The sequence below is a fragment of the Ranitomeya variabilis genome, chromosome 1 (genome assembly GCF_051348905.1).
Source record: "Ranitomeya variabilis isolate aRanVar5 chromosome 1, aRanVar5.hap1, whole genome shotgun sequence".
Lineage (NCBI taxonomy): Eukaryota > Metazoa > Chordata > Amphibia > Anura > Dendrobatidae > Ranitomeya > Ranitomeya variabilis.
This window is the reverse complement of record NC_135232.1, coordinates 857,039,701-857,061,151: the sequence shown is the minus strand read 5'-3', so window position 1 is coordinate 857,061,151 and position 21,451 is coordinate 857,039,701. Positions and strand designations below refer to the sequence as shown.

Genomic DNA, 21,451 nt, shown 5'->3' with positions numbered 1-21,451 from the left:
ATGAAAGGTGTGATGATGGTGCGTGGTGCAGGTCGCGATGAATAACGAGGACACAGGGTTGCAGTCTCTTTACCTCTATACTGAAGGCTTCAGGATCCTCAATCCAGAGTACTGCTAACAGGGCTGGCTGAGACCGGCCGGTCCGAAGGCACATCCAGAGCTTCCTTTGCAGGTGGAAATCAGTGCCTACCTTCTAGTGCCTGTGTGTTGTAGTACCTCCCTGCTGAGCACCACAGGATAGTCCACACAACTGTTGTGTCTGTTTCTCATGATCTTCTCTCACAACTCGTATCTGTTCTGATGTTCTTCTCCGTCCCCCAGATGATATGGATAGGACGCACCCGTATGACGGGTAGGCCTGGAGTTCTTCCGGGACCCTAGTGTCGCCCCTCTCCCACAATTGCCCCCTATGTCTGCTTAGGTGATTTAGGTGAGACAGCCAACCTAAAATTAACTGTCCTGCCACTGTTTGAAGTATTGCTTGGAGCCTAATACTTCCTCGGCGTTCCGGCCACCGGCTACGTGCCTCAGTAGGATGTTGCCTTGATCTTACGGCACGACTCCTACTGGCTTTATCTCCTTTTTGCTGCAATCTCGTTTCTCACTTCACAGTAAACCTCGCTTCTTTTCCTTTCTTAGGATGCCACCGCATTCGAGTGCAGGCGCGGCTCCGTAATGTTCTGTTCTGTTCGCTAGTCCACTGTCAGGATCCCACCCCTGACAGAGACCCCCCTAAATCTTCCCCTGCAACACCCTCTGCCACAGGATGTTGCCTGGATCCAACCCAGTCAGCTTCTGACTAACTTCCTATCCAGCCCCCAGTTTTACCAGATTGTGAGGAGTGGCCTAATACATAGAAGATAGAACCCTTTGCTCCCCCTGGTGGCCAGAATGTGAAGTTTAAAGTGTGACTGTGATACCTGGTCAGGTGAACTCCTTAAGTGCCATCAGACGTACTATCACTCCCCTTAGCGGCGGAGCGTCAGTACTGCAACGACCAGGACTCTGGGGCGCTGCATAAGCGTAAGCTCTTTTGGTCAGCGTGGCTCTCTGTCTTTCTCTCCTGTAGATTGTAAGTTTTTATTGTCAGTGCAGTTCTCTCACTCTCCTGTAAAGTGTAAGGTTTTTGGTCAGCAGGATTCTCTTTCTCTCCCCGTAAAGTATAAGTTCTTATGGTTTCTCCTGTCCTCTATTTGTATTTTCAGAGCATTTAAAATCTTTCCAGTATTGAGATCCACATGAATTTATTTGTCAAAAATTCTATTTTGGGGGGAAATTCAAATTTCAAGACATCTGCTCATCTCTAGAAAACAATAATTTTTGCAGTGGTATCTATTTTATATGCTGGTATTCTTTCATACTAGTATTCTTAGTTAAAGACAAATTGACACTTGACATTTTTATTATTTATTTTAGATGTCTTTATTTTCTAGTTAACCCCTTCCCGACCTGTGACACAGCGTATGCGTCATGAAAGTCGGTGCCAATCCGACCTGTGACGCATATGCTGTGTCACAGAATGATCGCGTCCCTGCAGATCGGGTGAAGGGGTTAACTCCCATTTTACCTGATCTGCAGAGACAGGGGGAGTGGTACTTCAGCCCAGGGGGGGTGGCTTCACCCCCCCGTGGCTACGATCGCTCTGATTGGCTGTTGAAAGTGAAACTGCCAATCAGAGCGATTTGTAATATTTCACCTATGAAAATGGTGAAATATTACAATCCAGCCATGGCCGATGCTGCAATAGCATCTGCCATGGCTGGAGACCCCGATCTGCCCCCACCCCACCCCACCGATCGCCTCCCCAGTCGTCCTTTTTGCCCCGATCTCCGTTCCGCTCCCCTCCTCCCTCCTGTCGGCTCCCCCGGTCCTCCTGTCCGCTCCCCAGGTCCTCCGATCCCCCCCCCCCGTGTTCCGGTCCCACCCCCCCATACTTACCTAGCTCTGATGTCCCTCCCGGTGTCCGGCCGTCTGCTTCATGGGCGCCGCCATCTTGGAAAATGGCGGGCGCATGCGCAGTGCGCCTGCCGAATCTGCCAGCCGGCAGATTCGTTCCTGCACATTTTGGTCGCTGTGATAAGTTCTATCACAGCGATCAAAATAAAAAAAATAGTAAATAAATCACCCCCTTTATCACCCCCATAGGTAGGGACAATAATAAAATACAGAAAATATAATTATTTTTGTTTTTCCATTAGGGTTAGGGTTAGGGGTAGGGTTAGGGGTACGGTTAGGGGTACGGTTAGGGGTAGGGTTAGGGGTAGGGTTGCACTTAGGGTTGCACTTAGGGTTGCACTTAGGGCTAGGGTTGCACTTAGGGTTGCACTTAGGGTTGCACTTAGGGCTAGGGTTGCACTTAGGGTTGCACTTAGGGTTGCACTTAGGGCTAGGGTTGCACTTAGGGTTGCACTTAGGGTTGCACTTAGGGCTAGGGTTGCACTTAGGGTTGCACTTAGGGTTGCACTTAGGGCCAGGGTTGCACTTAGGGTTGCACTTTGGGTTGCACTTAGGGCTAGGGTTGCACTTAGGGTTGCACTTAGGGTTGCACTTAGGGCTAGGGTTGCACTTAGGGCTAGGGTTGCACTTAGGGCTAGGGTTGCACTTAGGGCTAGGGTTAGAATTAGGGTTAGAATTAGGGTTAGGGTTGGAATTAGGGTTAGAATTAGGCTATGTGCACACGGTGCGGATTTGGCTGCGGATCCGCAGCGGATTGGTCGCTGCGGATTCGTATCAGTTTTCCATCACGTTTACAGTACCACGTAAACCTATGGAAAACCAAATCCGCTGTGCCCATGGTGCGGAAAATACAGTGCGGAAACGCTGCGTTGTATTTTCCGCAGCATGTCAATTCTTTGTGCAATTCCGCAGCATTTTACACCTGCTCCATAATAGGAATCCGCAAGTGAAATCCACACAAAAAACACTGGAAATCCGCGGTAAATCCGCAGGTAAAGCGCAGTGCGTTTTACCTGCAGATTTTTCAAAAACTGCGGAAAAATCCACACAAATCCGCAACGTGAGCACATAGCCTTAGAGTTGGAATTAGGGGTAAGACTAGGGTTAGGGGTGTGTTGGGGTTAGGGTTGTGGTTAGGGTTGGGATTAGAGTTAGGGGTGTGTTGGGGTTAGTGTTGGAGTTAGAATTGAGGGGTTTCCACTTTTTAGGCACATCAGGGGGTCTCCAAACGCGACACGGCGCCACCATTGATTCCAGCCAATCTTGCGTTGAAAAAGTAAAATGGTGCTCTCTCCCTTCCGAGCCCCGACGTGTGCCCAAATAGTGCTTTACCCCCACATATGGGGTACCAGCGTACTCAGGAGAAACTGATCAACAACTTTTGGGGTCCAATTTCTCCTGTAACCCTTGGGAAAATAAAAAATTGCGGGCTAAAAAATTATTTTTGAGGAAAGAAAAATGATTTTTTATTTTCACGGCTCTGCGTTATAAACTTCTGTGAAGCACTTGGGGGTTCAAAGTGCTCACCACACATCTAGATAAGTTCCCGTGGGGGTTTAGTTTCCAAAATGGGGTCACTTGTGGGGAGTTTCTACTGTTTAGGCACATCAGGGGCTCTGCAAACGCAACGTGATGCCCGCAGAGCATTCCATCAAAGTCTGCATTTCAAAACGTCACTACTTCACTTCCGAGCTCCGGCATGTGCCCAAACAGTGGTTTACCCCCACATATGGGGTATCACCGTACTCAGGAGAAACTGGACAACAACTTTTGGGGTCAAATTTCTCCTGATACCCTTGGGAAAATAAAAAAAATCAGGGCTAAAAAAAATTTTTTGAGGAAAGAAAAATTATTTTTTATTTTCATGGCTCTGCGTTATAAACTTCTGTGAAGCACTTGGGGGTTCAAAGTGCTCACCACACATCTAGATTAGTTCCTTGGGAGGTCTAGTTTCCAAAATGGGGTCACTTATGGGGAAGCTCCAATGTTTAGGCACACAGGGGCTCTCCAAACGCGACATGGTGTCCGCTAATGATTGGAGCTAATTTTCCATTCAAAAAGCCAAATGGCATGCCTTCCCTTCCAAGCCCTGCTGTGCACCCAAACAGTGGTTTACCCCCACATATGGGGTATCATCGTACTCAGGACAAACTGGACAACAACATTTGGGGTCCAATTTCTCCTGTTACCCTTGGGAAAATAAAAAATTCTGGGCTAAAAATCATTTTTGAGGAAAGAAAAATTATTTTTTATTTTCACGGCTCTGCGTTATAAACTTCTGTGAAGCACTTGTTGGTTTAAAGTGCTCACTATGCATCTAGATAAGTTCCTTGGGGGGTCTAGTTTCCAAAATGGGGTCACTTGTGGGGGAGCTCCAATGTTTAGGCACACAGGGGCTCTCCAAACGCGACATGGTGTCCGCTAACGATTGGAGCTACTTTTCCATTCAAAAAGTCAAATGGCGCGTCTTCCCTTCCGAGCCTTGCCATGCGCCCAAACAGTGGTTTACCCCCACATATGAGGTATCGGCGTACTCAGGAAAAATTGCCCAAAAAATTTTAGGATCCATTTTATCCTGTCGCCCATGTGAAAATTAAAAAATTGAGGCTAAAATAATTTTTTTGTGAAAAAAAAGTACTTTTTCATTTTTACGGATCAATTTGTGAAGCACCTGAGGGTTTAAAGTGCTCACTATGCATCTAGATAAGTTCCTTGGGGGGTCTCCTTTCCAAAATGGGGTCACTTGTGGGGAAGCTCCAATGTTTAGGCACACAGGGGCTCTCCAAACGCGACATGGTGTCCGCTAACGATGGAGATAATTTTTCATTCAAAAAGTCAAATGGCGCTCCTTCCATTCCGAGACTTACCATGTGCCCAAACAGTGGTTTACCCCCACATGTGAGGTATCAGTGTACTCAGGAGAATTTGCCCAACAAATTTTAGGATCCATTTTATCCTGTTGCCCATGTGCAAATTAAAAAATTGAGGCTAAAATAATTTTTTTGTGAAAAAAAAGTACTTTTTCATTTTTACGGATCAATTTGTGAAGCACCTGGGGGTTTAAAGTGCTCACTATGCATCTAGATAAGTTCCTTGGGGCGTCTAGTTTCCAAAATGGGGTCACTTGTGGGGGACCTCCAATGTTTAGGCACACGGGGGCTCTCCAAACGCGACATGGTGTCCGCTAAAGATTGGAGCCAATTTTTCATTCAAAAAGTCAAATGGCGCTCCTTCCCTTCCGAATTCTGCCGTGCGCCCAAACAGTGGTTTACCCCCACATATGAGGTATCAGCGTACTCAGAACAAATTGGACAACAACTTTCGAGGTCCAGTTTCTCCTTTTACCCTTGGGAAAATTAAAAAATTGTTGCTAAAATATCATTTTTGTGACTAAAAAGTTAAATGTTCATTTTTTCCTTCCATGTTGCTTCTGCTGCTGTGAAACACCTAAAGGGTTAATAAACTTCTTGAATGTGGTTTTGAGCACCTTGAGGGGTGCAGTTTTTAGAATGGTGTCACTTTTGGGTATTTTCAGCCATATAGAACCCTCAAATTGACTTCAAATGTGAGGTGGTCCCTAAAAAAAATGGTTTTGTAAATTTTGTTGTAAAAATGAGAAATCACTGGTCAAATTTTAACCCTTATAATTTCCTAGCAAAAAAAAATGTTGTTTCCAAAATTGTGCTGATGTAAAGTAGACATCTGGGAAATGTTATTTATTAACTATTTTGTGTCACATAACTCTCTGGTTTAACAGAATAAAAATTCAAAATGTGAAAATTGCAAAATTTTCAAAATTTTCGCCAAATTTCAATTTTTTTCACAAATAAACGCAGAAATTATCGACCTAAATTTACCACTAACATGAAGCCCAATATGTCACGAAAAAACAATCTCAGAATCCCTACGATCCGTTGAAGCGTTCCCGAGTTATTACCTCATAAAGGGACACTGGTCAGAATTGCAAAAAACGGCAAGGTCATTAAGGACAAAATAGGCTGGGTCATGAAGGGGTTAAAGGAGTTCTCTAATAAAGAAAATCCATTGTAATAAATAATTTTAGATAATTATGAGTTAATAAAGATAAGTGTAAAGGTCAGAATCCTTATTTTTTGTGTGCAGAGTAGATATAAAGCACTTCTTATTCTGTATGGCTTACTCTGCATTACACACATAAACCCACTAATTTGAATTAGTATTGTGAAACACTTAAACACTTCATCTTTCCCATGGTGGCCATGCAAGACAGTTGAACATGAAGTCCCCTGTGGCATCACACCCTTATAGTGCCCAGTTTTGCCCCAGATCTGCCCATTTTGGCAAAGCTGAGCGAAACTGAAGTGAAAATGCCAAAAGTCACAATATTTTTTGCTCAACTCTGTGATGCACAAAATGCTGTGGCTTTTCAAAGCAATTGTGGAGAAATCACTTTGATGAATCAGGAACTTAATGCCAGGTTTTATCATACATTACGGCTGATCCCTAGGCATCAAATTATCCAAAACTCAAAAAAGGAGAATGGGGACCCTGTTTCTGAGGTTGGTGTCTCATGAATGATTCAATGCAGATGAAAGAATTATCCATCCACTATACTTTGCAGTTGGTGTGATGTAATTAGGCAGGTATTGTGCTTTGTAAGGTAAGCCTTGCATGTAGTTCCCGTGCACAGTTTTCATGCACACATTAATGGCAATGAAGTTTTTGAACTCTGGATTTATTGAGTTAGGAGGGCATTTGGCAACTTTTCACTAGATTTAGGCACAACTCAAAATTAAGTACGGCTGGGATAATGTACACCTCCCAGTGTCTGTGACTCGCTCCTCTGGTTGGCTGCATACCTCTGGAATCCAATGCTGTATATTAAAGAGGTGGGTAATCCAGCTTATAGGGCTCCAATTCCAAGAATAGACATCGTGATTGTAACAAATAAAACATATTCTGGAAACTTAATTTTATACAATTTATTTATTTCAGTCACTCCTTTGGAAAATTTGACATAGTACATGCACAACAATGTTATTGTATTTTTACATACACTTCATGCATAAAGTAAACATATTATTAGTATGTATTGTATGAATTCATAGTGGCATAGATACAGTACAGACCAAAAGTTTGGACACACCTTCTCATCTAAAGATTTTTCTGTATTTTCATGACCATGAAAATTGTGCATTCACACTGAAGGCATCTAAACTATGAATTAACACATGTGGAATTATATACTTAACAAAAAAGTGTGAAACAACTGAAAATATGTCTTATATTCTTGGTTCTTCAAAGTAGCCACCTTTTGCTTTGATGACTGCTTTGCACACTCTTGGCATTCTCTTGATGAGCTTCAAGAGGTAGTCACCGGTAATGGTTTCCACTTCACAGGTGTGCCCTGTCAGGTTTAATAAGAGAGATTTCTTGCCTTATAAATGAAATTGGGACCATCAGTTGTGTTGTGCAGAAGTCTGGTGGATACACAGCTGATAGTCCTACCGAATAGACTGTTAGAATTTGTATTATGGCAAGAAAAAAGCAGCTAAGTAAAGAAAAACGAGTAGCCATCATTAGTTTAAGAAATGAAGGTCAGTCAGTTCAAAAAATTGGGAAAACTTTGAAAGTGTCCCCAAGTGCAGTGGCAAAAACCATCAAGCGCTACAAAGAAACTGGCTCACATGAGGACCGCCCCAGGAAAGGAAGACCATGAGTCACCTCTGCTTCTGAGGATAAGTTTATCCGAGTCACCAGCCTCAGAAATCGCAGGTTAACAGCAGCTCAGATTAGAGACCAGGTCAATGCCACACAGAGTTCTAGCAGCAGACACATCTCTACAACAACTGTGAAGAGGAGACTTTGTGCAGCAGGCCTTCATGGTAAAATAGCTGCTGGGAAACTACTGGTAAGGACAGGCAACAAATAGAAGAAACTTGTTTGGGCTAAAGAACACAAGGAATGGACATCAGACCAGTGGAAATCTGTGCTTTGGTCTGATGAGTCCAAATTTGAGATTTTTGGTTCCAACCACCGTATCTTTGTGCAACGCAGTAAAGGGGAATGGATGGACTCTACATTCCTGGTTCCCATCATGAAGCATGAAGAAGGAGGTGTGATGGTGTGGGGGTGCTTTGCTGTGACACTGTTGGGGATTTATTCAAAATTGAAGTCATACTGAACCAGCATCGCTACCACAGCATCTTGCAGCGGCATGCTATTCCATCCGGTTTGCATTTAGTTGGACCATCATTTATTTTTCAATGGGACAATGACTCCAAACACACCTCCAGGCTGTGTAAGGGCTTTTTGACCAAGAAGGAGAGTGATGGGGTGCTACGCCAGATGACCTGGCCTCCACTGTCACCAGACCTGATCCCAATCGAGATGGTTTGGGGTGAGCTGGACCGCAGAGTGAAGGTAAAAGGGCCAACAAGTGCTAAGCATCTCTGGGAACTCCTTCAAGATTGTTGGAAGACCATTCCCGATGACTACCTCTTGAAGCTCATCAAGAGAATGCCAAGAGTGTGCAAAGCAGTCATCAAAGCAAAAGGTGGCTACTTTGAAGAACCTAGAATATAAGACATATTTTCAGTTGTTTCACACTTTTTTGTTAAGTATATAATTCCACATGTGTTAATTCATAGTTTTGATGCCTTCAGTGTGAATGTACAATGTTCATAGTCATGAAAATACAGAAAAATCTTTAAATGAGTAGGTGTGTCCAAACTTTGGGTCTGTACTGTATGCATACATCTTTGCATTCTAGGTCCAGTCACCACAATTAGAACCACCATTTTATAAATCTATTTATTTTTTCACCAATATTTATTAATAAAAGTTCTGATTAGTTTTGTATAGTACCCTTATCAGTAATTTCATTATAACTCCTAGCTTTTTGCCCAAGTCCCTGACCATTAAATGCAGCCCTTGTTCATTATTGTGTTTTCAGAAAGCAACAATCAATCTAAAAACAACTATAAGCTTTGTTCACACAGTAAAGGATTCATCATCCAGTGGAACCAAACTATCAGTAGCAGTCCTCATTATCTGGTGGGTTGTTTCAGGGTTTGCAGTTTTTTATTGTCAAGAATATAGTTACAGTCTGTGCTGTACTTGCCATCAAAAATACAGAATAACTTCACAAAAATCCTGTTGGGGCCACAACACAATTGTGTCGGTGCACGCATAGTGGGCATGGGATTTCTTGAAAACCCTTCCAATACGCTGTAACATCTGGACGTCGTGGGTTGGATGCTGAGGATATACGCAGCGTCCAACTTGCAGCGCTTACTGACGGTGTGCACCTACCCTTAATATCAAGTTAAAATGATACATTAACCCAATTAATTATTACATTTGTGCCTTTTTTATCTAGTTTTAGTGCTTTTCTGCTGTTTTCATTTGTGCCTTCTTTTAATTTGCATTTTTTTTAAAGCATATTTTATAGATGTTCACCTGTTTTTTTATGTTCTCGATTGTGGGCAAAGTTTAGGTTTTCAAGATGTTTCCACCTTCCTAAAATTATTTTATGTATGTAAGTTATTTTGAGCCAATTTTGTGAAACACTTAGCTTTTTGAGTTGCAAAAAAACATTAAAGACAAAAGTAAAAACAATTTTTTTCTTTGAACAAATTTTATGAACTGCATACACCTTTTGATGAATTTGGTACAAAAACATCAAGGATTGCCATGAGACAAAAGAGAAGTGACTTAAAAAAACTGCAAATGTTTGTTTTAAATTGACCTACTAGAATGATTAGGTTTCTAACATTTCAGTTTACAGACCAGAAAATCCTGCAACTAAGGCACAAGATCAATATTAACTTGCATTCTGATTTTAAGGCTTGTATTAAGAGCCAAAAATACGTAATATATTTACAGATTGGTCACGGGTAAGCCTACTGTAACCAACTTTATGTGCGGTATAACAGGTATCCACTAAATGTTGTAACAGGTGGGTACTGTGCTGGAATGGAGCCCGATGTTAGCCTGAGCCATACTTCCTGACCATAATTCAATTCTAATAAAGCATCCCCTGTCACCATCCTATCACTGTACATGCTACTGTTAATATTTTCAGACTGAAATGCAATCTTGTCAACCCCATCTACCACTAAATAACCAGAAACGCGATGACTGTATGATTCAATAGTAAATTTAAAGACATACACTCCAAGGTATGGCACAAGAAACTTTCCAGTGTTGGGTGCATATGATGAGCCATAATTTACATACAAATTGTTAAATCTAATTGGCCCAGGAGATGTCATTCCATATGTGTGAGAGGCTGAAAATGCCACCATTGGTGCATACCGGTATGAGCCTTTTGAGAAATCTGTAAAACAAATACATATTTAATTATTGAGAAACTCTTCTCGAATAAATCAGATCAGAATTTTAAATCTTTATTTTTCAGCTTCCAGCTTTCATCATCTGGCATGGCGGGTCACCTTTTAACTGACCTTATACATATAAATCTATTTTCTTTTCTGACTGTTCCCATCAATCTGACACTGTCCTTAGGTTCCTGAATGATATGAGACTTGTGCATCCACCACTTTTCATTAGGGCTATCTAGGACAGGAGGGTCAGCCATCATTGAGCGGGGGCGCCATTCTCGTATATACTTTATAGTGTGCCAGCCTCCATAGGTAGGTAAATGTACGGGTCAGGGACTATCTATAGAGTGGACGAAGTGTGCACTATTTGTATGGTGTGTGTCACTTAATGTTGTTTATCCCTTTTTAATAAATTTTTCATTAATGGTTATAACTTTTATAAGTCTTTATTGGGGTTTTTTTCTTGATAGCCATTGTCAATACAACCCTGTGTATACTATTTTTCTAGTATTTCTTTGTTCAGCTTCAGCAAAATTGGAAGCAATAAGGGTATATTTATGAATTACACTGAAATAGATTTTCAGATTTAATTCTTCAGATGACATTTGGAAAATTAATGTAGAAAGTTGATTAGCTGCTGTTGGAATCTGCTCCATGTTTTTCCTCCAGTACTTTTTAAATCTACCTCATCACCTTTTTGGGTTGGAAAAATACTGCTATCAAATCGAATTTATATTGCATTTTAGGAATTTGCTGAAGCTGGCGAATCTAAATAATTTACAGTTCAATTTGCACTAACCACCTTCAATGGCCGTGACCTAAATAAACACTGCAGAAGATTGTATCAACCTTCTCCTTCAAACGTGCCAGTATACATCCATTACTTGAAAAAATCCCTCATCAAGAACTGCACTTCTAACTACAGACCTGTCTCTAAACTGCACTTCACTACTAACATTCTGGAAGGTTTGGTCCACTCCCGTCTAATCTGCTACCTCTCAGATAACTCTCTTCATGACCCTTTACAATCCTATTTCCACTCTTTAGACTCTACTGAAACTGCCCTTACTAAAGACTATAATGATCTACTAAAAGCTAAATCTATCGGTCACTAATCCCTGCTGATTCTCCTGAATCTCTTCGTAGCATTCAACACTGTGGACCATCAGCACCTCCTCACTATGCTCGTATCATTCTGCCTCAAAGATACTGGTCTCGCTTGGCTCTAGTCTTATCTCTCTGACTTCTCCTTCACTGTATCTTTTGATCCTCTTACCCTTAGGGTATGTGCACACGTTGCGGATTTCTTGCAGAAAATTCCTGAAGAAAACCGGAAATTTTCTGCAAGAAATCCGCATTTTTTTTTTTGCGTTTTTTTTCCGTTTTTTTCGCGTTTTTTTAGCATTCTGCAAGCGTAATTAGCTTGCAGAATGCTAAAGTTTTCCAAGCGATCTGTAGCATCGCTTGGAAAACTGACTGACAGGTTGGTCACACTTGTCAAACATAGCGTTTGACAAGTGTGACCAACTTTTTACTATAGATGCAGCTTATGCAGCATCTATAGTAAAAGATAGAATGTTTAAAAATAATAAAAAAAATAAAAAAAATGCTTATACTCACCCAGACATCTCCTCAGCGGCCGTCCGGCTCCTCTTCTAGCTGGTCTGTGCGCACAGGACCTCCCGTGACGTCACGGTCACGTGAGCGGTCACATGACCGCTCACGACCAATCACAGGACAGTGACGTCATTCGGCGAGGTCCTTCAGCGCACACCAGCTACAGGAACCGAACGGCAGCGTGCGAGGAGGCGGGAATACATCGAGGGTGAGTATAGGACTGTTTATTATTTTATTTCTTATTTTTTGACCACTTATATGGTGCCCAGTGCGTGGAGGAGAGTCTCCTCTCCTCCACCCTGGGTACCAACCGCATATAATCTGCTTACTTCCCGCATGGTGTGCACAGCCCCGTGCGGGAAGTAAGCAGATCAATGGACCCCTAGGTGTGCGGAATCCCTGCAATTCCGCATTTTTAATGAACATGTTGCTTTTTTTTCCGCTATGCGATTTTTTCGCGGAAAAAATCGCAACATTTGCACAAAAAATGCGGAATACCCTGTAAATAATAGGAGGCTTATGTAAGCGTTTTTTTTCGCGTTTTTATCACGTTTTTATAGCGAAAAAACGCAAAAAAAACGCTAACAATCCTGAACGTGTGCACATGGCCTTACTGTTGTAGTTCCTCAGGACTCAGTTCTAGGTCCCCTGGACTATTACAATTCTCTACTAATCGGTCTCCTTCTTACTAAACTCTCACCTATCCAGTCCATCCTGAATGCAGCAGCCAGGATCCTTTTTCATTTTCAACCACTACACCACTGTTTCAACTCTATGCCAGTCATTTCACTGGTTGCCCTTCCGCTACAGAGTCCAATATAAACTTATCACTCTCACCCACAAAGGTGTCCACAGTTTGGCACCACCCTACATCTCCTCCCTGATCTCTGTCTACCAACCCACCTGTGCCCTCCAGTCTGATAATGACCTAACACTAGCATCTTCAATAATCCAAACCTCCCACTCCCATCTCCAAGAGATTTCAAGTGCTGTGCCAATTCGCTGGAATGTACTACCAAGGACAATTTGATTAATTCCCAATACCCACAGTTTTTAGAGTTCACTAAAACTGCACTTCTTTAGACTGGCCTATTGTCTCACCTCACTTATATAACTATTCCAGTTTTGCCCTTCCAAAATGTTCTTACAAATCTGTTCCCTTGTAGCATCCCTTTACACACCCTCCATGTACTTAATAGCATTCTATATCTGTACTTGTGCAGATACTGGCTAGTGATTGGGTCATGCAGTGTTATTTTAATTATTATTTATTTTTAGAGCACCATCGATTCCATGGTGCTGTATATAAGAGGGGGTTGCAGGCAGGATACAAATATAAAACACAGTCAACAAACTAACAATGACAAAGGGGAGAGCCCTGCCCTGGCAGAGAAAGTAAACAGTAGGGTAGGGGGTTGCGGAAGGTTTTGGTGGTGGTAAAGTGGTGTCAGGGTTATTGCAGCTTTGTAAGGCTTCCTGAAGAGGTGGGTTTTCAAGTTCCATCTGAAGGTTCTGATTGTGGCGGATTATTGGATGTGTTGAGGCACAGAATTTAATGCCCTATTTATTATATTGATGGCTGGACCATACAATACAATCAATTTTTACCATCCATAAAAATGGGAGTAGTAGGAGATAAACCGCAGTACGTGGAAGTTAGTTATGGAGATATGGTGTCTGCTGTGTATATTGCTTACATTCAGCCACTGTTGTAGCAGATACAGTCATATGAAAAAGTTTGGGCACCCCTATTAATCTTAAGCTTAATGTTTTATAAAAATAGTTTTTTTTGCAACAGCTATTTCAGTTTCATATATCTAATAACTGTTGGACACAGTAATGTTTCTGCCTTGAAATGAGGTTTATTGTGCTAACAGAAAATGTGCAATCTGCATTCAAACAAAATTTGACAGGTGCATAAGTATGGGCACCCTTATCATTTTCTTGTTTTAAATACTCCTACCTACTTTTTACTGACTTACTAAAGCACTTTTTTTGGTTTTGTAACCTCATTGAGCTTTGAACTTCATAGCCAGGTGTATGCAATCATGAGAAAAGCTACTTAAAGTGGCCACTTGCAAGTTGTTCTCCTGTTTGAATCTCCTCTGACGAGTGGCATCATGGGCTCCTCAAAACAACTGTCAAATGATCTGAAAACAAAGATTATTCAACATAGTTGTTCAGGGGAATGATACAAAAAGCTGTCTCAGAGATTTAACCTGTCAATTTCCACTGTGAGGAACATAATAAGGGAATGGAAGAACACAGGTACAGTTCTTGTTAAGGTCAGAAGTGACAGGCCAAGAAAAACATCAGAAAGGCAGAGAAGAAGAATGGTGAGATCAGTCAAGGACAATCCTCAGACCACCTCCAGAGAGCTGCAGCATCAACTTGCTGCAGATGGTGTCACTGTGCATCGGTCAACTATACAACGCACTTTGCACAAGGAGAAGCTGTATGGGAGAGTGATGCGAAAGAAGCCGTTTCTGCAAGCACGCCACAAACAGTCGGCTGAGGTATGCAAAAGCACATTTGGAGAAGCCAATTTCTTTTTGGAAGAAGGTCCTGTGGACTGATGAAACCAAGATTGAGTTGTTTGGTCATACAAAAAGGCGTTATGCATGGCGGCAAAAAAACACAGTGCGTTGTATAGTTGACCGATGCACAGTGACACCATCTGCAGCAAGTTGATGCTGCAGCTCTCTGGAGGTGGTCTGAGGATTGTCCTTGACTGATCTCACCATTCTTCTTCTCTGCCTTTCTGATGTTTTTCTTGGCCTGCTACTTCTGGCCTTAACAAGAACTGTACCTGTGTTCTTCCATTTCCTTACTATGTTCCTCACAGTGGAAATTGATAGGTTAAATCTCTGAGACAGCTTTTTGTATCCTTCCCCTGAACAACTATGTTGAATAATCTTTGTTTTCAGATCATTTGACAGTTGTTTTGAGGAGCCCATGATGCCACTCGTCAGAGGAGATTCAAACAGGAGAACAACTTGCAAGTGGCCACTTTAAGTAGCTTTTCTCATGATTGCATACACCTGGCTATGAAGTTCAAAGCTCAATGAGGATACGAAACCAAAAGAAGTGCTTTAGTAAGTCAGTAAAAAGTAGGTTGAAGTATTTTAAACAAGAAAATGATAAGGGTGCCCATACTTATGCACCTGTCAAATTTTGTTTGAATGCAGATTACACATTTTCTGTTAGTACAATAAACCTCATTTCAAGGCAGAAACATTACTGTGTCCAACAGTTATTAGATATATGAAACTGAAATAGCTGTTGCAAAAAAAACAATTTTTATAAAACATTAAGCTTAAGATTAATAGGGGTGCCCAAACTTTTTCATATGACTGTACCAGCTGATCAATGGCAGTGGTGGTGGTTGTTCGGGGATTCCAGGATTTTATATTTATAGCCTATCCTACTACTACCACAAGACAACTCCTTTAATTAATAACTAGGCTTAATTTAAAGATGCAATAATGTTTTTACTTTATTTGCAAAGAGATTAAAAAAAACATATTAAAAATAAGAAACAGTATTACATGATGATTGTCCTTGTGATGGGTAAAACAAGACTTTCTGGCTCACCTAGAACTTTATTTTAGTAAATCAGTATGTCACCTTGGAATGATAGCTAACCTCTCTGCCTTTCCAGTCACTGAAAATTGGATTACACATTTAAAAATCTCTCTCAAAAGTGCTGAGCATAAGTGTCAGTGCTGAGAAAGAATAGAGCTAGTCATAATTAGATTTATTCCTGCCAGTTTTAGTGATCAAGATGCAGCAGACATAATATAATAATAACTAAAATGAAGGATCATTATCATATTTAAACACTTCTGGAGATCAGCCAATAAAGGGGCTGAAGCATGGGCTTAAATACATCCATTCTGTTATTTGTAACTTGACAAAACTATGATATTTACTGATTTTGACTGGCTTTGCTCAGAATAACTTAAACATTGAATAAAACTACAATAGAACCATCACTAGAACCTAAAAAGATGTAGCAACATTATACCGTTATTGATATGGTATTCTCTACTAACTTCAGAAAGGGATAGTGGTGTCCTAGGCACATAAAAACCTGATGGAAGTCACATAGACTTTTATATAATTGCTATTGGTTTTATTTCTGTTTTTATTTTTAATCAATAAAACCCATTGAAAATAAGATCATATTATTAAAGGGACAATGCCAATTGCATTACAAACCCTTATGTAGATACGGCAAAGAACCGGCTGCAGTCCTGTTATTGCTATAATTTTTTTGATAACTCACAAGCGTTGAATTTAGCATAAAAATGCACCCTGCTATGTCTCTAATAACAATGCTATTCGTGGGACTGCCATTGTTCCTGTATTGTCTTTCTATCCTGAATCACTATAAAAATAAAGTCCAATTGTGCTTTTACAATTGCATTGAAAACTAGAAGGGCCTTTGCAATGCCCACTGGGAAAAGCGGTATCATTCAATGAGTAGAATGCTTACAGGACCTGTATCAGTTGTAATAACAGGAGATAAAATCCCTTAATGATAAATGGGAAGTGGTAAAGGCTGCGCCTACCCCTGCAACCATTTTTCTACTGCTCTGATACATCTACAATAAAAAAAGAAGCAACTATATTTAGTCTTCATTCAAGACTTGTTTTCATAGTGTGTCTACTTAAGCTTCTCCATCATTACAGATAACATAATCTTGTGCAATCTGATTCAAAAGTCTTATTAGAAAGGAGAAAAAAGGCTGAAATTCCAATATATATATATATATATATATATATATATATATATATATATATATATATATATATATATATATATATTAAAGTTGGGGGATTTCATTCTCTGATGCTTTACAGTTTTATTGTTAAGAATATCTTTATGTCCAGTAGGGGGAATTAGTATTTCTAGAGTTTAACCCCTTTCTGACCTCGGACGGGATAGTATGTCCGAGGTCAGATCCCCCGCTTTGATGCAGGGCTCCGGTGGTGAGCCCGCATCAAAGCTGGGACATGTCAGCTGTTTTGAACAGCTGACATGTGCCCAGGGCCGGCCCAAATGTATAGGCGAACTAGGTGGCCGCCTAGGGCACTGACCCTAAGGGGGCACCAGAGAAAAAATAGAAAAAATTATAAAAAATCTTTTCAAAAGGCAAAAGGTGTATGGAGCGGAGCTGAATGTGTATGAGGTGTATGGAGCGGAGCTGTGTGTGTATGAGGTGTACGGAGCAGAGTCGTGTGTGTATGAGGTGTATGGAGTGGAGCTAAATGTGTACGAGGTGTACGGAGCGGAGCCACGTGTGTACAAGGTGTATGGAGCGGAGCGCATGTGTACGGAGCGCAGCCGCGTGTGTAGGAGTAGCTATGTGTGGCTATTATACGGTACGAAGTATCATTTGCGGCCAATATACAGTATGGAGCATCATGTGTGGTCATTATACAGTATGGAGCATCATGTGTGGCCATTATACAGTATGGAGCATCATGTGTGGCCATTATACAGTATGGAGCACTGTTGTGAATTTGGATTCTGGGCTCCCCCGGTGGCTACTGGTGGAATTGAACTGGTGTCTTCATCTTCTCTGTTCACCTGTTCCCATCAAGATGTGGGAGTCGCTATATAATCTTGCTGCTCTGTTAGTTGCTTGCCGGTCAACAATGTTATCAGAAGCCTCTCTGTGCTTGTTCCTGCTCCTAGACAACTACTAGATAAGTTGGACTTTTGTCCATGTTTGTTTTTGCATTTTGGTTCCAGTTCACAGCTGTAGTTTCGTTACTGTGTCTGGAAAGCTCTTGTGAACAGGAATTGCCACTCTGGTGTTATGAGTTAATGCCAGAGTTTTAAAGTAATTTCTGGATGGTGTTTTTGATTAGGGTTTTCAGCTGACCATGAAAGTGTCCTTTCTGTCTTCTGCTATGTAGTAAGTGGACCTCAAATTTGCTCAACCTATTTTCATCCTACGTTTGTTATTTCATCTTAATTCACCGCCAATACATGTGGGGGGCCTCTGTCTCCTTTTGGGGTATTTCTCTAGAGGTGAGCTAGGACTAATATTTTCCTCTGCTAGCATTATTTAGTCCTCCGGCTGGTGCTGGGCATCTAGAATCAACGTAGGCATGCTACCCGGCCACTGCTAGTTGTGTGTTAGGTTTAGTTCATGGTCAGCTCAGTTCCCATCTTCCAAGAGCTAGTTCCTATATATGCTTATGCTATGATCTCTTGCCATTGAGATCATGACAGTTTGACCGGCCCACTAAAGGGTTAAAATCCTTGGCTGAGAAAGGAGAGAAATAAGTAGTCTGCTGAAATTTTTTTTTTTTCTCTCCTTTGAATGGCTCTGTGTCCACCTGTTTGTAATGGATCTTCAGAGTGTAACTGCAGGTTTGAATAATCTCGCCACGAAGGTACAAAATTTGCAAGATTTTGTTTGTCATGCACCTGTATCTGAGCCGAGAATTCCTTTGCCGGAATTTTTCTCGGGGAATAGATCTGGGTTTCAGAATTTTCGAAATAATTGCAAATTATTTTTGTCCCTGAAATCTCGCTCTGCCGGAGACCCTGCACAGCAGGTCAGGATTGTGATTTCCTTGCTCCGGGGCGACCCTCAAGACTGGGCTTTTTCATTGACACCAGGGGATCCTGCGTTGCTCAATGTGGATGCGTTTTTTCTGGCCTTGGGGTTCCCTGTGCCTGCGGGTCTGAATGAGTCCATGACAATGGCTATTCAGATCGATAGGCGTTTGCGGGAGCGCAAACCAGTGCACCATCTGGCGGTGTCCACTGAGAAATCGCCAGAGAGTATGCAGTGTGATAGAATTCTGTCCCGAAGCGAGCGGCAGAATTTTAGACGGAAAAATGGGTTGTGTTTCTATTGTGGTGATTCTACTCATGTTATATCAGCATGCTCTAAGCGCACTAAAAAACTTGGTAAATCTGTTTCCATTTGCACCTTACCGTCTAAGTTTATTCTATCTGTGACCCTGATTTGCTCTTTGTCATCTATTACCACGGACGCCTATGTCGACTCTGGCGCCGCTTTGAGTCTTATGGATTGGTCCTTTGCCAATCGCTGTGGGTATGATTTAGAGCCTTTGGAGACTCCTATTCCTCTGAAGGGGATTGACTCCACCCCATTGGCTAATAATAAACCACAATACTGGACACAAGTAACTATGCGTATTAATCCGGATCACCAGGAGATTATTCGCTTTCTGGTGCTGTATAATCTACATGATGATTTGGTGCTAGGATTGCCTTGGCTGCAATCTCACAACCCAGTCCTCGACTGGAGAGCTATGTCTGTGTTGAGCTGGGGATGTAAGGGGGCTCATGGGGATGTACCTGTGGTTTCCATTTCATCATCTATTCCCTCTGAAATTCCTGAGTTCCTGTCTGACTATCGTGACGTCTTTGAAGAATCCAAGCTTGGTTCGTTACCTCCGCACCGAGAGTGCGATTGTGCCATAGATTTAATCCCGGGTAGTAAATACCCAAAGGGTCGTTTATTTAATCTGTCTGTGCCTGAACATGCTGCTATGCGAGAATATATAAAGGAGTCCTTGGAAAAGGGACATATTCGTCCATCGTCATCTCCCTTAGGAGCCGGTTTTTTCTTTGTGTCAAAAAAAGACGGCTCTTTGAGACCATGTATTGATTATCGGCTTTTGAATAAAATCACTGTTAAATATCAATATCCATTGCCGTTGCTGACTGATTTGTTTGCTCGCATAAAGGGGGCCAAGTGGTTCTCTAAGATTGACCTTCGTGGGGCGTATAATTTGGTGCGAATCAGGCAGGGGGATGAGTGGAAAACCGCATTTAATACGCCCGAGGGCCACTTTGAGTATTTAGTGATGCCTTTTGGTCTTTCTAATGCTCCGTCAGTTTTCCAGTCCTTTATGCATGATATTTTTCGCGATTATTTGGATAAATTTATGATTGTGTATCTGGATGATATTCTGATTTTTTCGGATGACTGGGACTCTCATGTCCAGCAAGTCAGGAGGGTTTTTCAGGTTTTGCGGTCTAATTCTTTGTGTGTGAAGGGTTCTAAGTGTGTTTTTGGGGTACAGAGGATTTCCTTTTTGGGATATATTTTTTCCCCCTCTTCCATTGAAATGGATCCTGTCAAGGTTCAAGCTATTTGTGATTGGACGCAGCCCTCTTCTCTTAAGAGTCTTCAGAAATTTTTGGGCTTTGCTAACTTTTATCGTCGATTTATTGCTGGTTTTTCGGATATTGCTAAGCCATTGACCGATTTGACTAAGAAGGGTGCTGATGTTGCTGATTGGTCCCCTGATGCTGTGGAGGCCTTTCGGGAGCTTAAGCGCCGTTTTTCCTCTGCCCCTGTGTTGCGTCAGCCTGATGTTGCTCTACCTTTTCAGGTTGAGGTCGACGCTTCTGAGATCGGAGCTGGGGCAGTGTTGTCGCAGAAAAGTTCTGACTGCTCCGTGATGAGGCCTTGTGCCTTCTTTTCCCGTAAATTTTCGCCCGCTGAGCGGAATTATGATGTTGGGAATCGGGAGCTTTTGGCCATGAAGTGGGCTTTTGAGGAGTGGCGCCATTGGCTTGAGGGGGCCAGACATCAGGTGGTGGTATTGACTGACCACAAAAATTTGATTTATCTTGAGACCGCCAGGCGCCTGAATCCTAGACAGGCGCGCTGGTCATTATTTTTCTCTCGGTTTAATTTTGTGGTGTCATACCTACCGGGTTCTAAGAATGTTAAGGCGGATGCCCTTTCTAGGAGTTTTGAGCCTGACTCACCTGGTAACTCTGAGCCCACAGGTATCCTTAAGGATGGAGTGGTATTGTCAGCCGTTTCTCCAGACCTGCGGCGGGCCTTGCAGGAGTTTCAGGCGGATAGACCTGATTGTTGCCCACCTGATAAACTGTTTGTTCCTGATGATTGGACCAGTAGAGTCATCTCTGAGGTTCATTCTTCTGCGTTGGCAGGTCATCCTGGCATTTTTGGTACCAGGGATTTGGTGGCAAGGTCCTTCTGGTGGCCTTCCCTGTCACGAGATGTGCGAGGCTTTGTGCAGTCTTGTGACGTTTGTGCTCGGGCCAAGCCTTGTTGTTCTCGGGCTAGTGGATTGTTGTTGCCCTTGCCTATTCCTAAGAGGCCTTGGACGCACATCTCGATGGATTTTATTTCAGATCTGCCTGTTTCTCAGAAGATGTCTGTCATCTGGGTGGTGTGTGACCGTTTCTCTAAGATGGTCCATTTGGTTCCTCTGCCCAAGTTGCCTTCTTCTTCCGAGTTGGTTCCTCTGTTTTTTCAAAATGTTGTTCGTTTGCATGGTATTCCTGAGAATATCGTTTCTGACAGAGGGACCCAATTCGTGTCTAGATTTTGGCGGGCATTCTGTGCTAGGATGGGCATAGATTTATCTTTTTCATCCGCTTTCCATCCTCAGACGAATGGCCAGACCGAGCGGATTAATCAGACCCTGGAGACATATCTGAGGTGTTTTGTGTCTGCTGACCAGGATGATTGGGTTACTTTTTTGCCATTGGCGGAGTTCGCTCTCAATAATCGGGCCAG

General features: G+C 42.1%; 1 protein-coding gene across 1 annotated transcript in view; it reads right to left on the bottom strand.

The window, feature by feature from the left end:
• Positions 1-8,603: 8,603 nt before the first annotated feature.
• MMRN1 (multimerin 1) overlaps positions 8,604-21,451 on the bottom strand; it is a 169,076-nt gene continuing 156,228 nt past the window's right edge. The window contains exon 8 of the mRNA XM_077277211.1: positions 8,604-10,276. Coding sequence (XP_077133326.1) covers positions 9,855-10,276 — 422 coding nt within the window. The 3' untranslated portion in view covers positions 8,604-9,854. The remainder of the gene's footprint in view (positions 10,277-21,451) is intronic.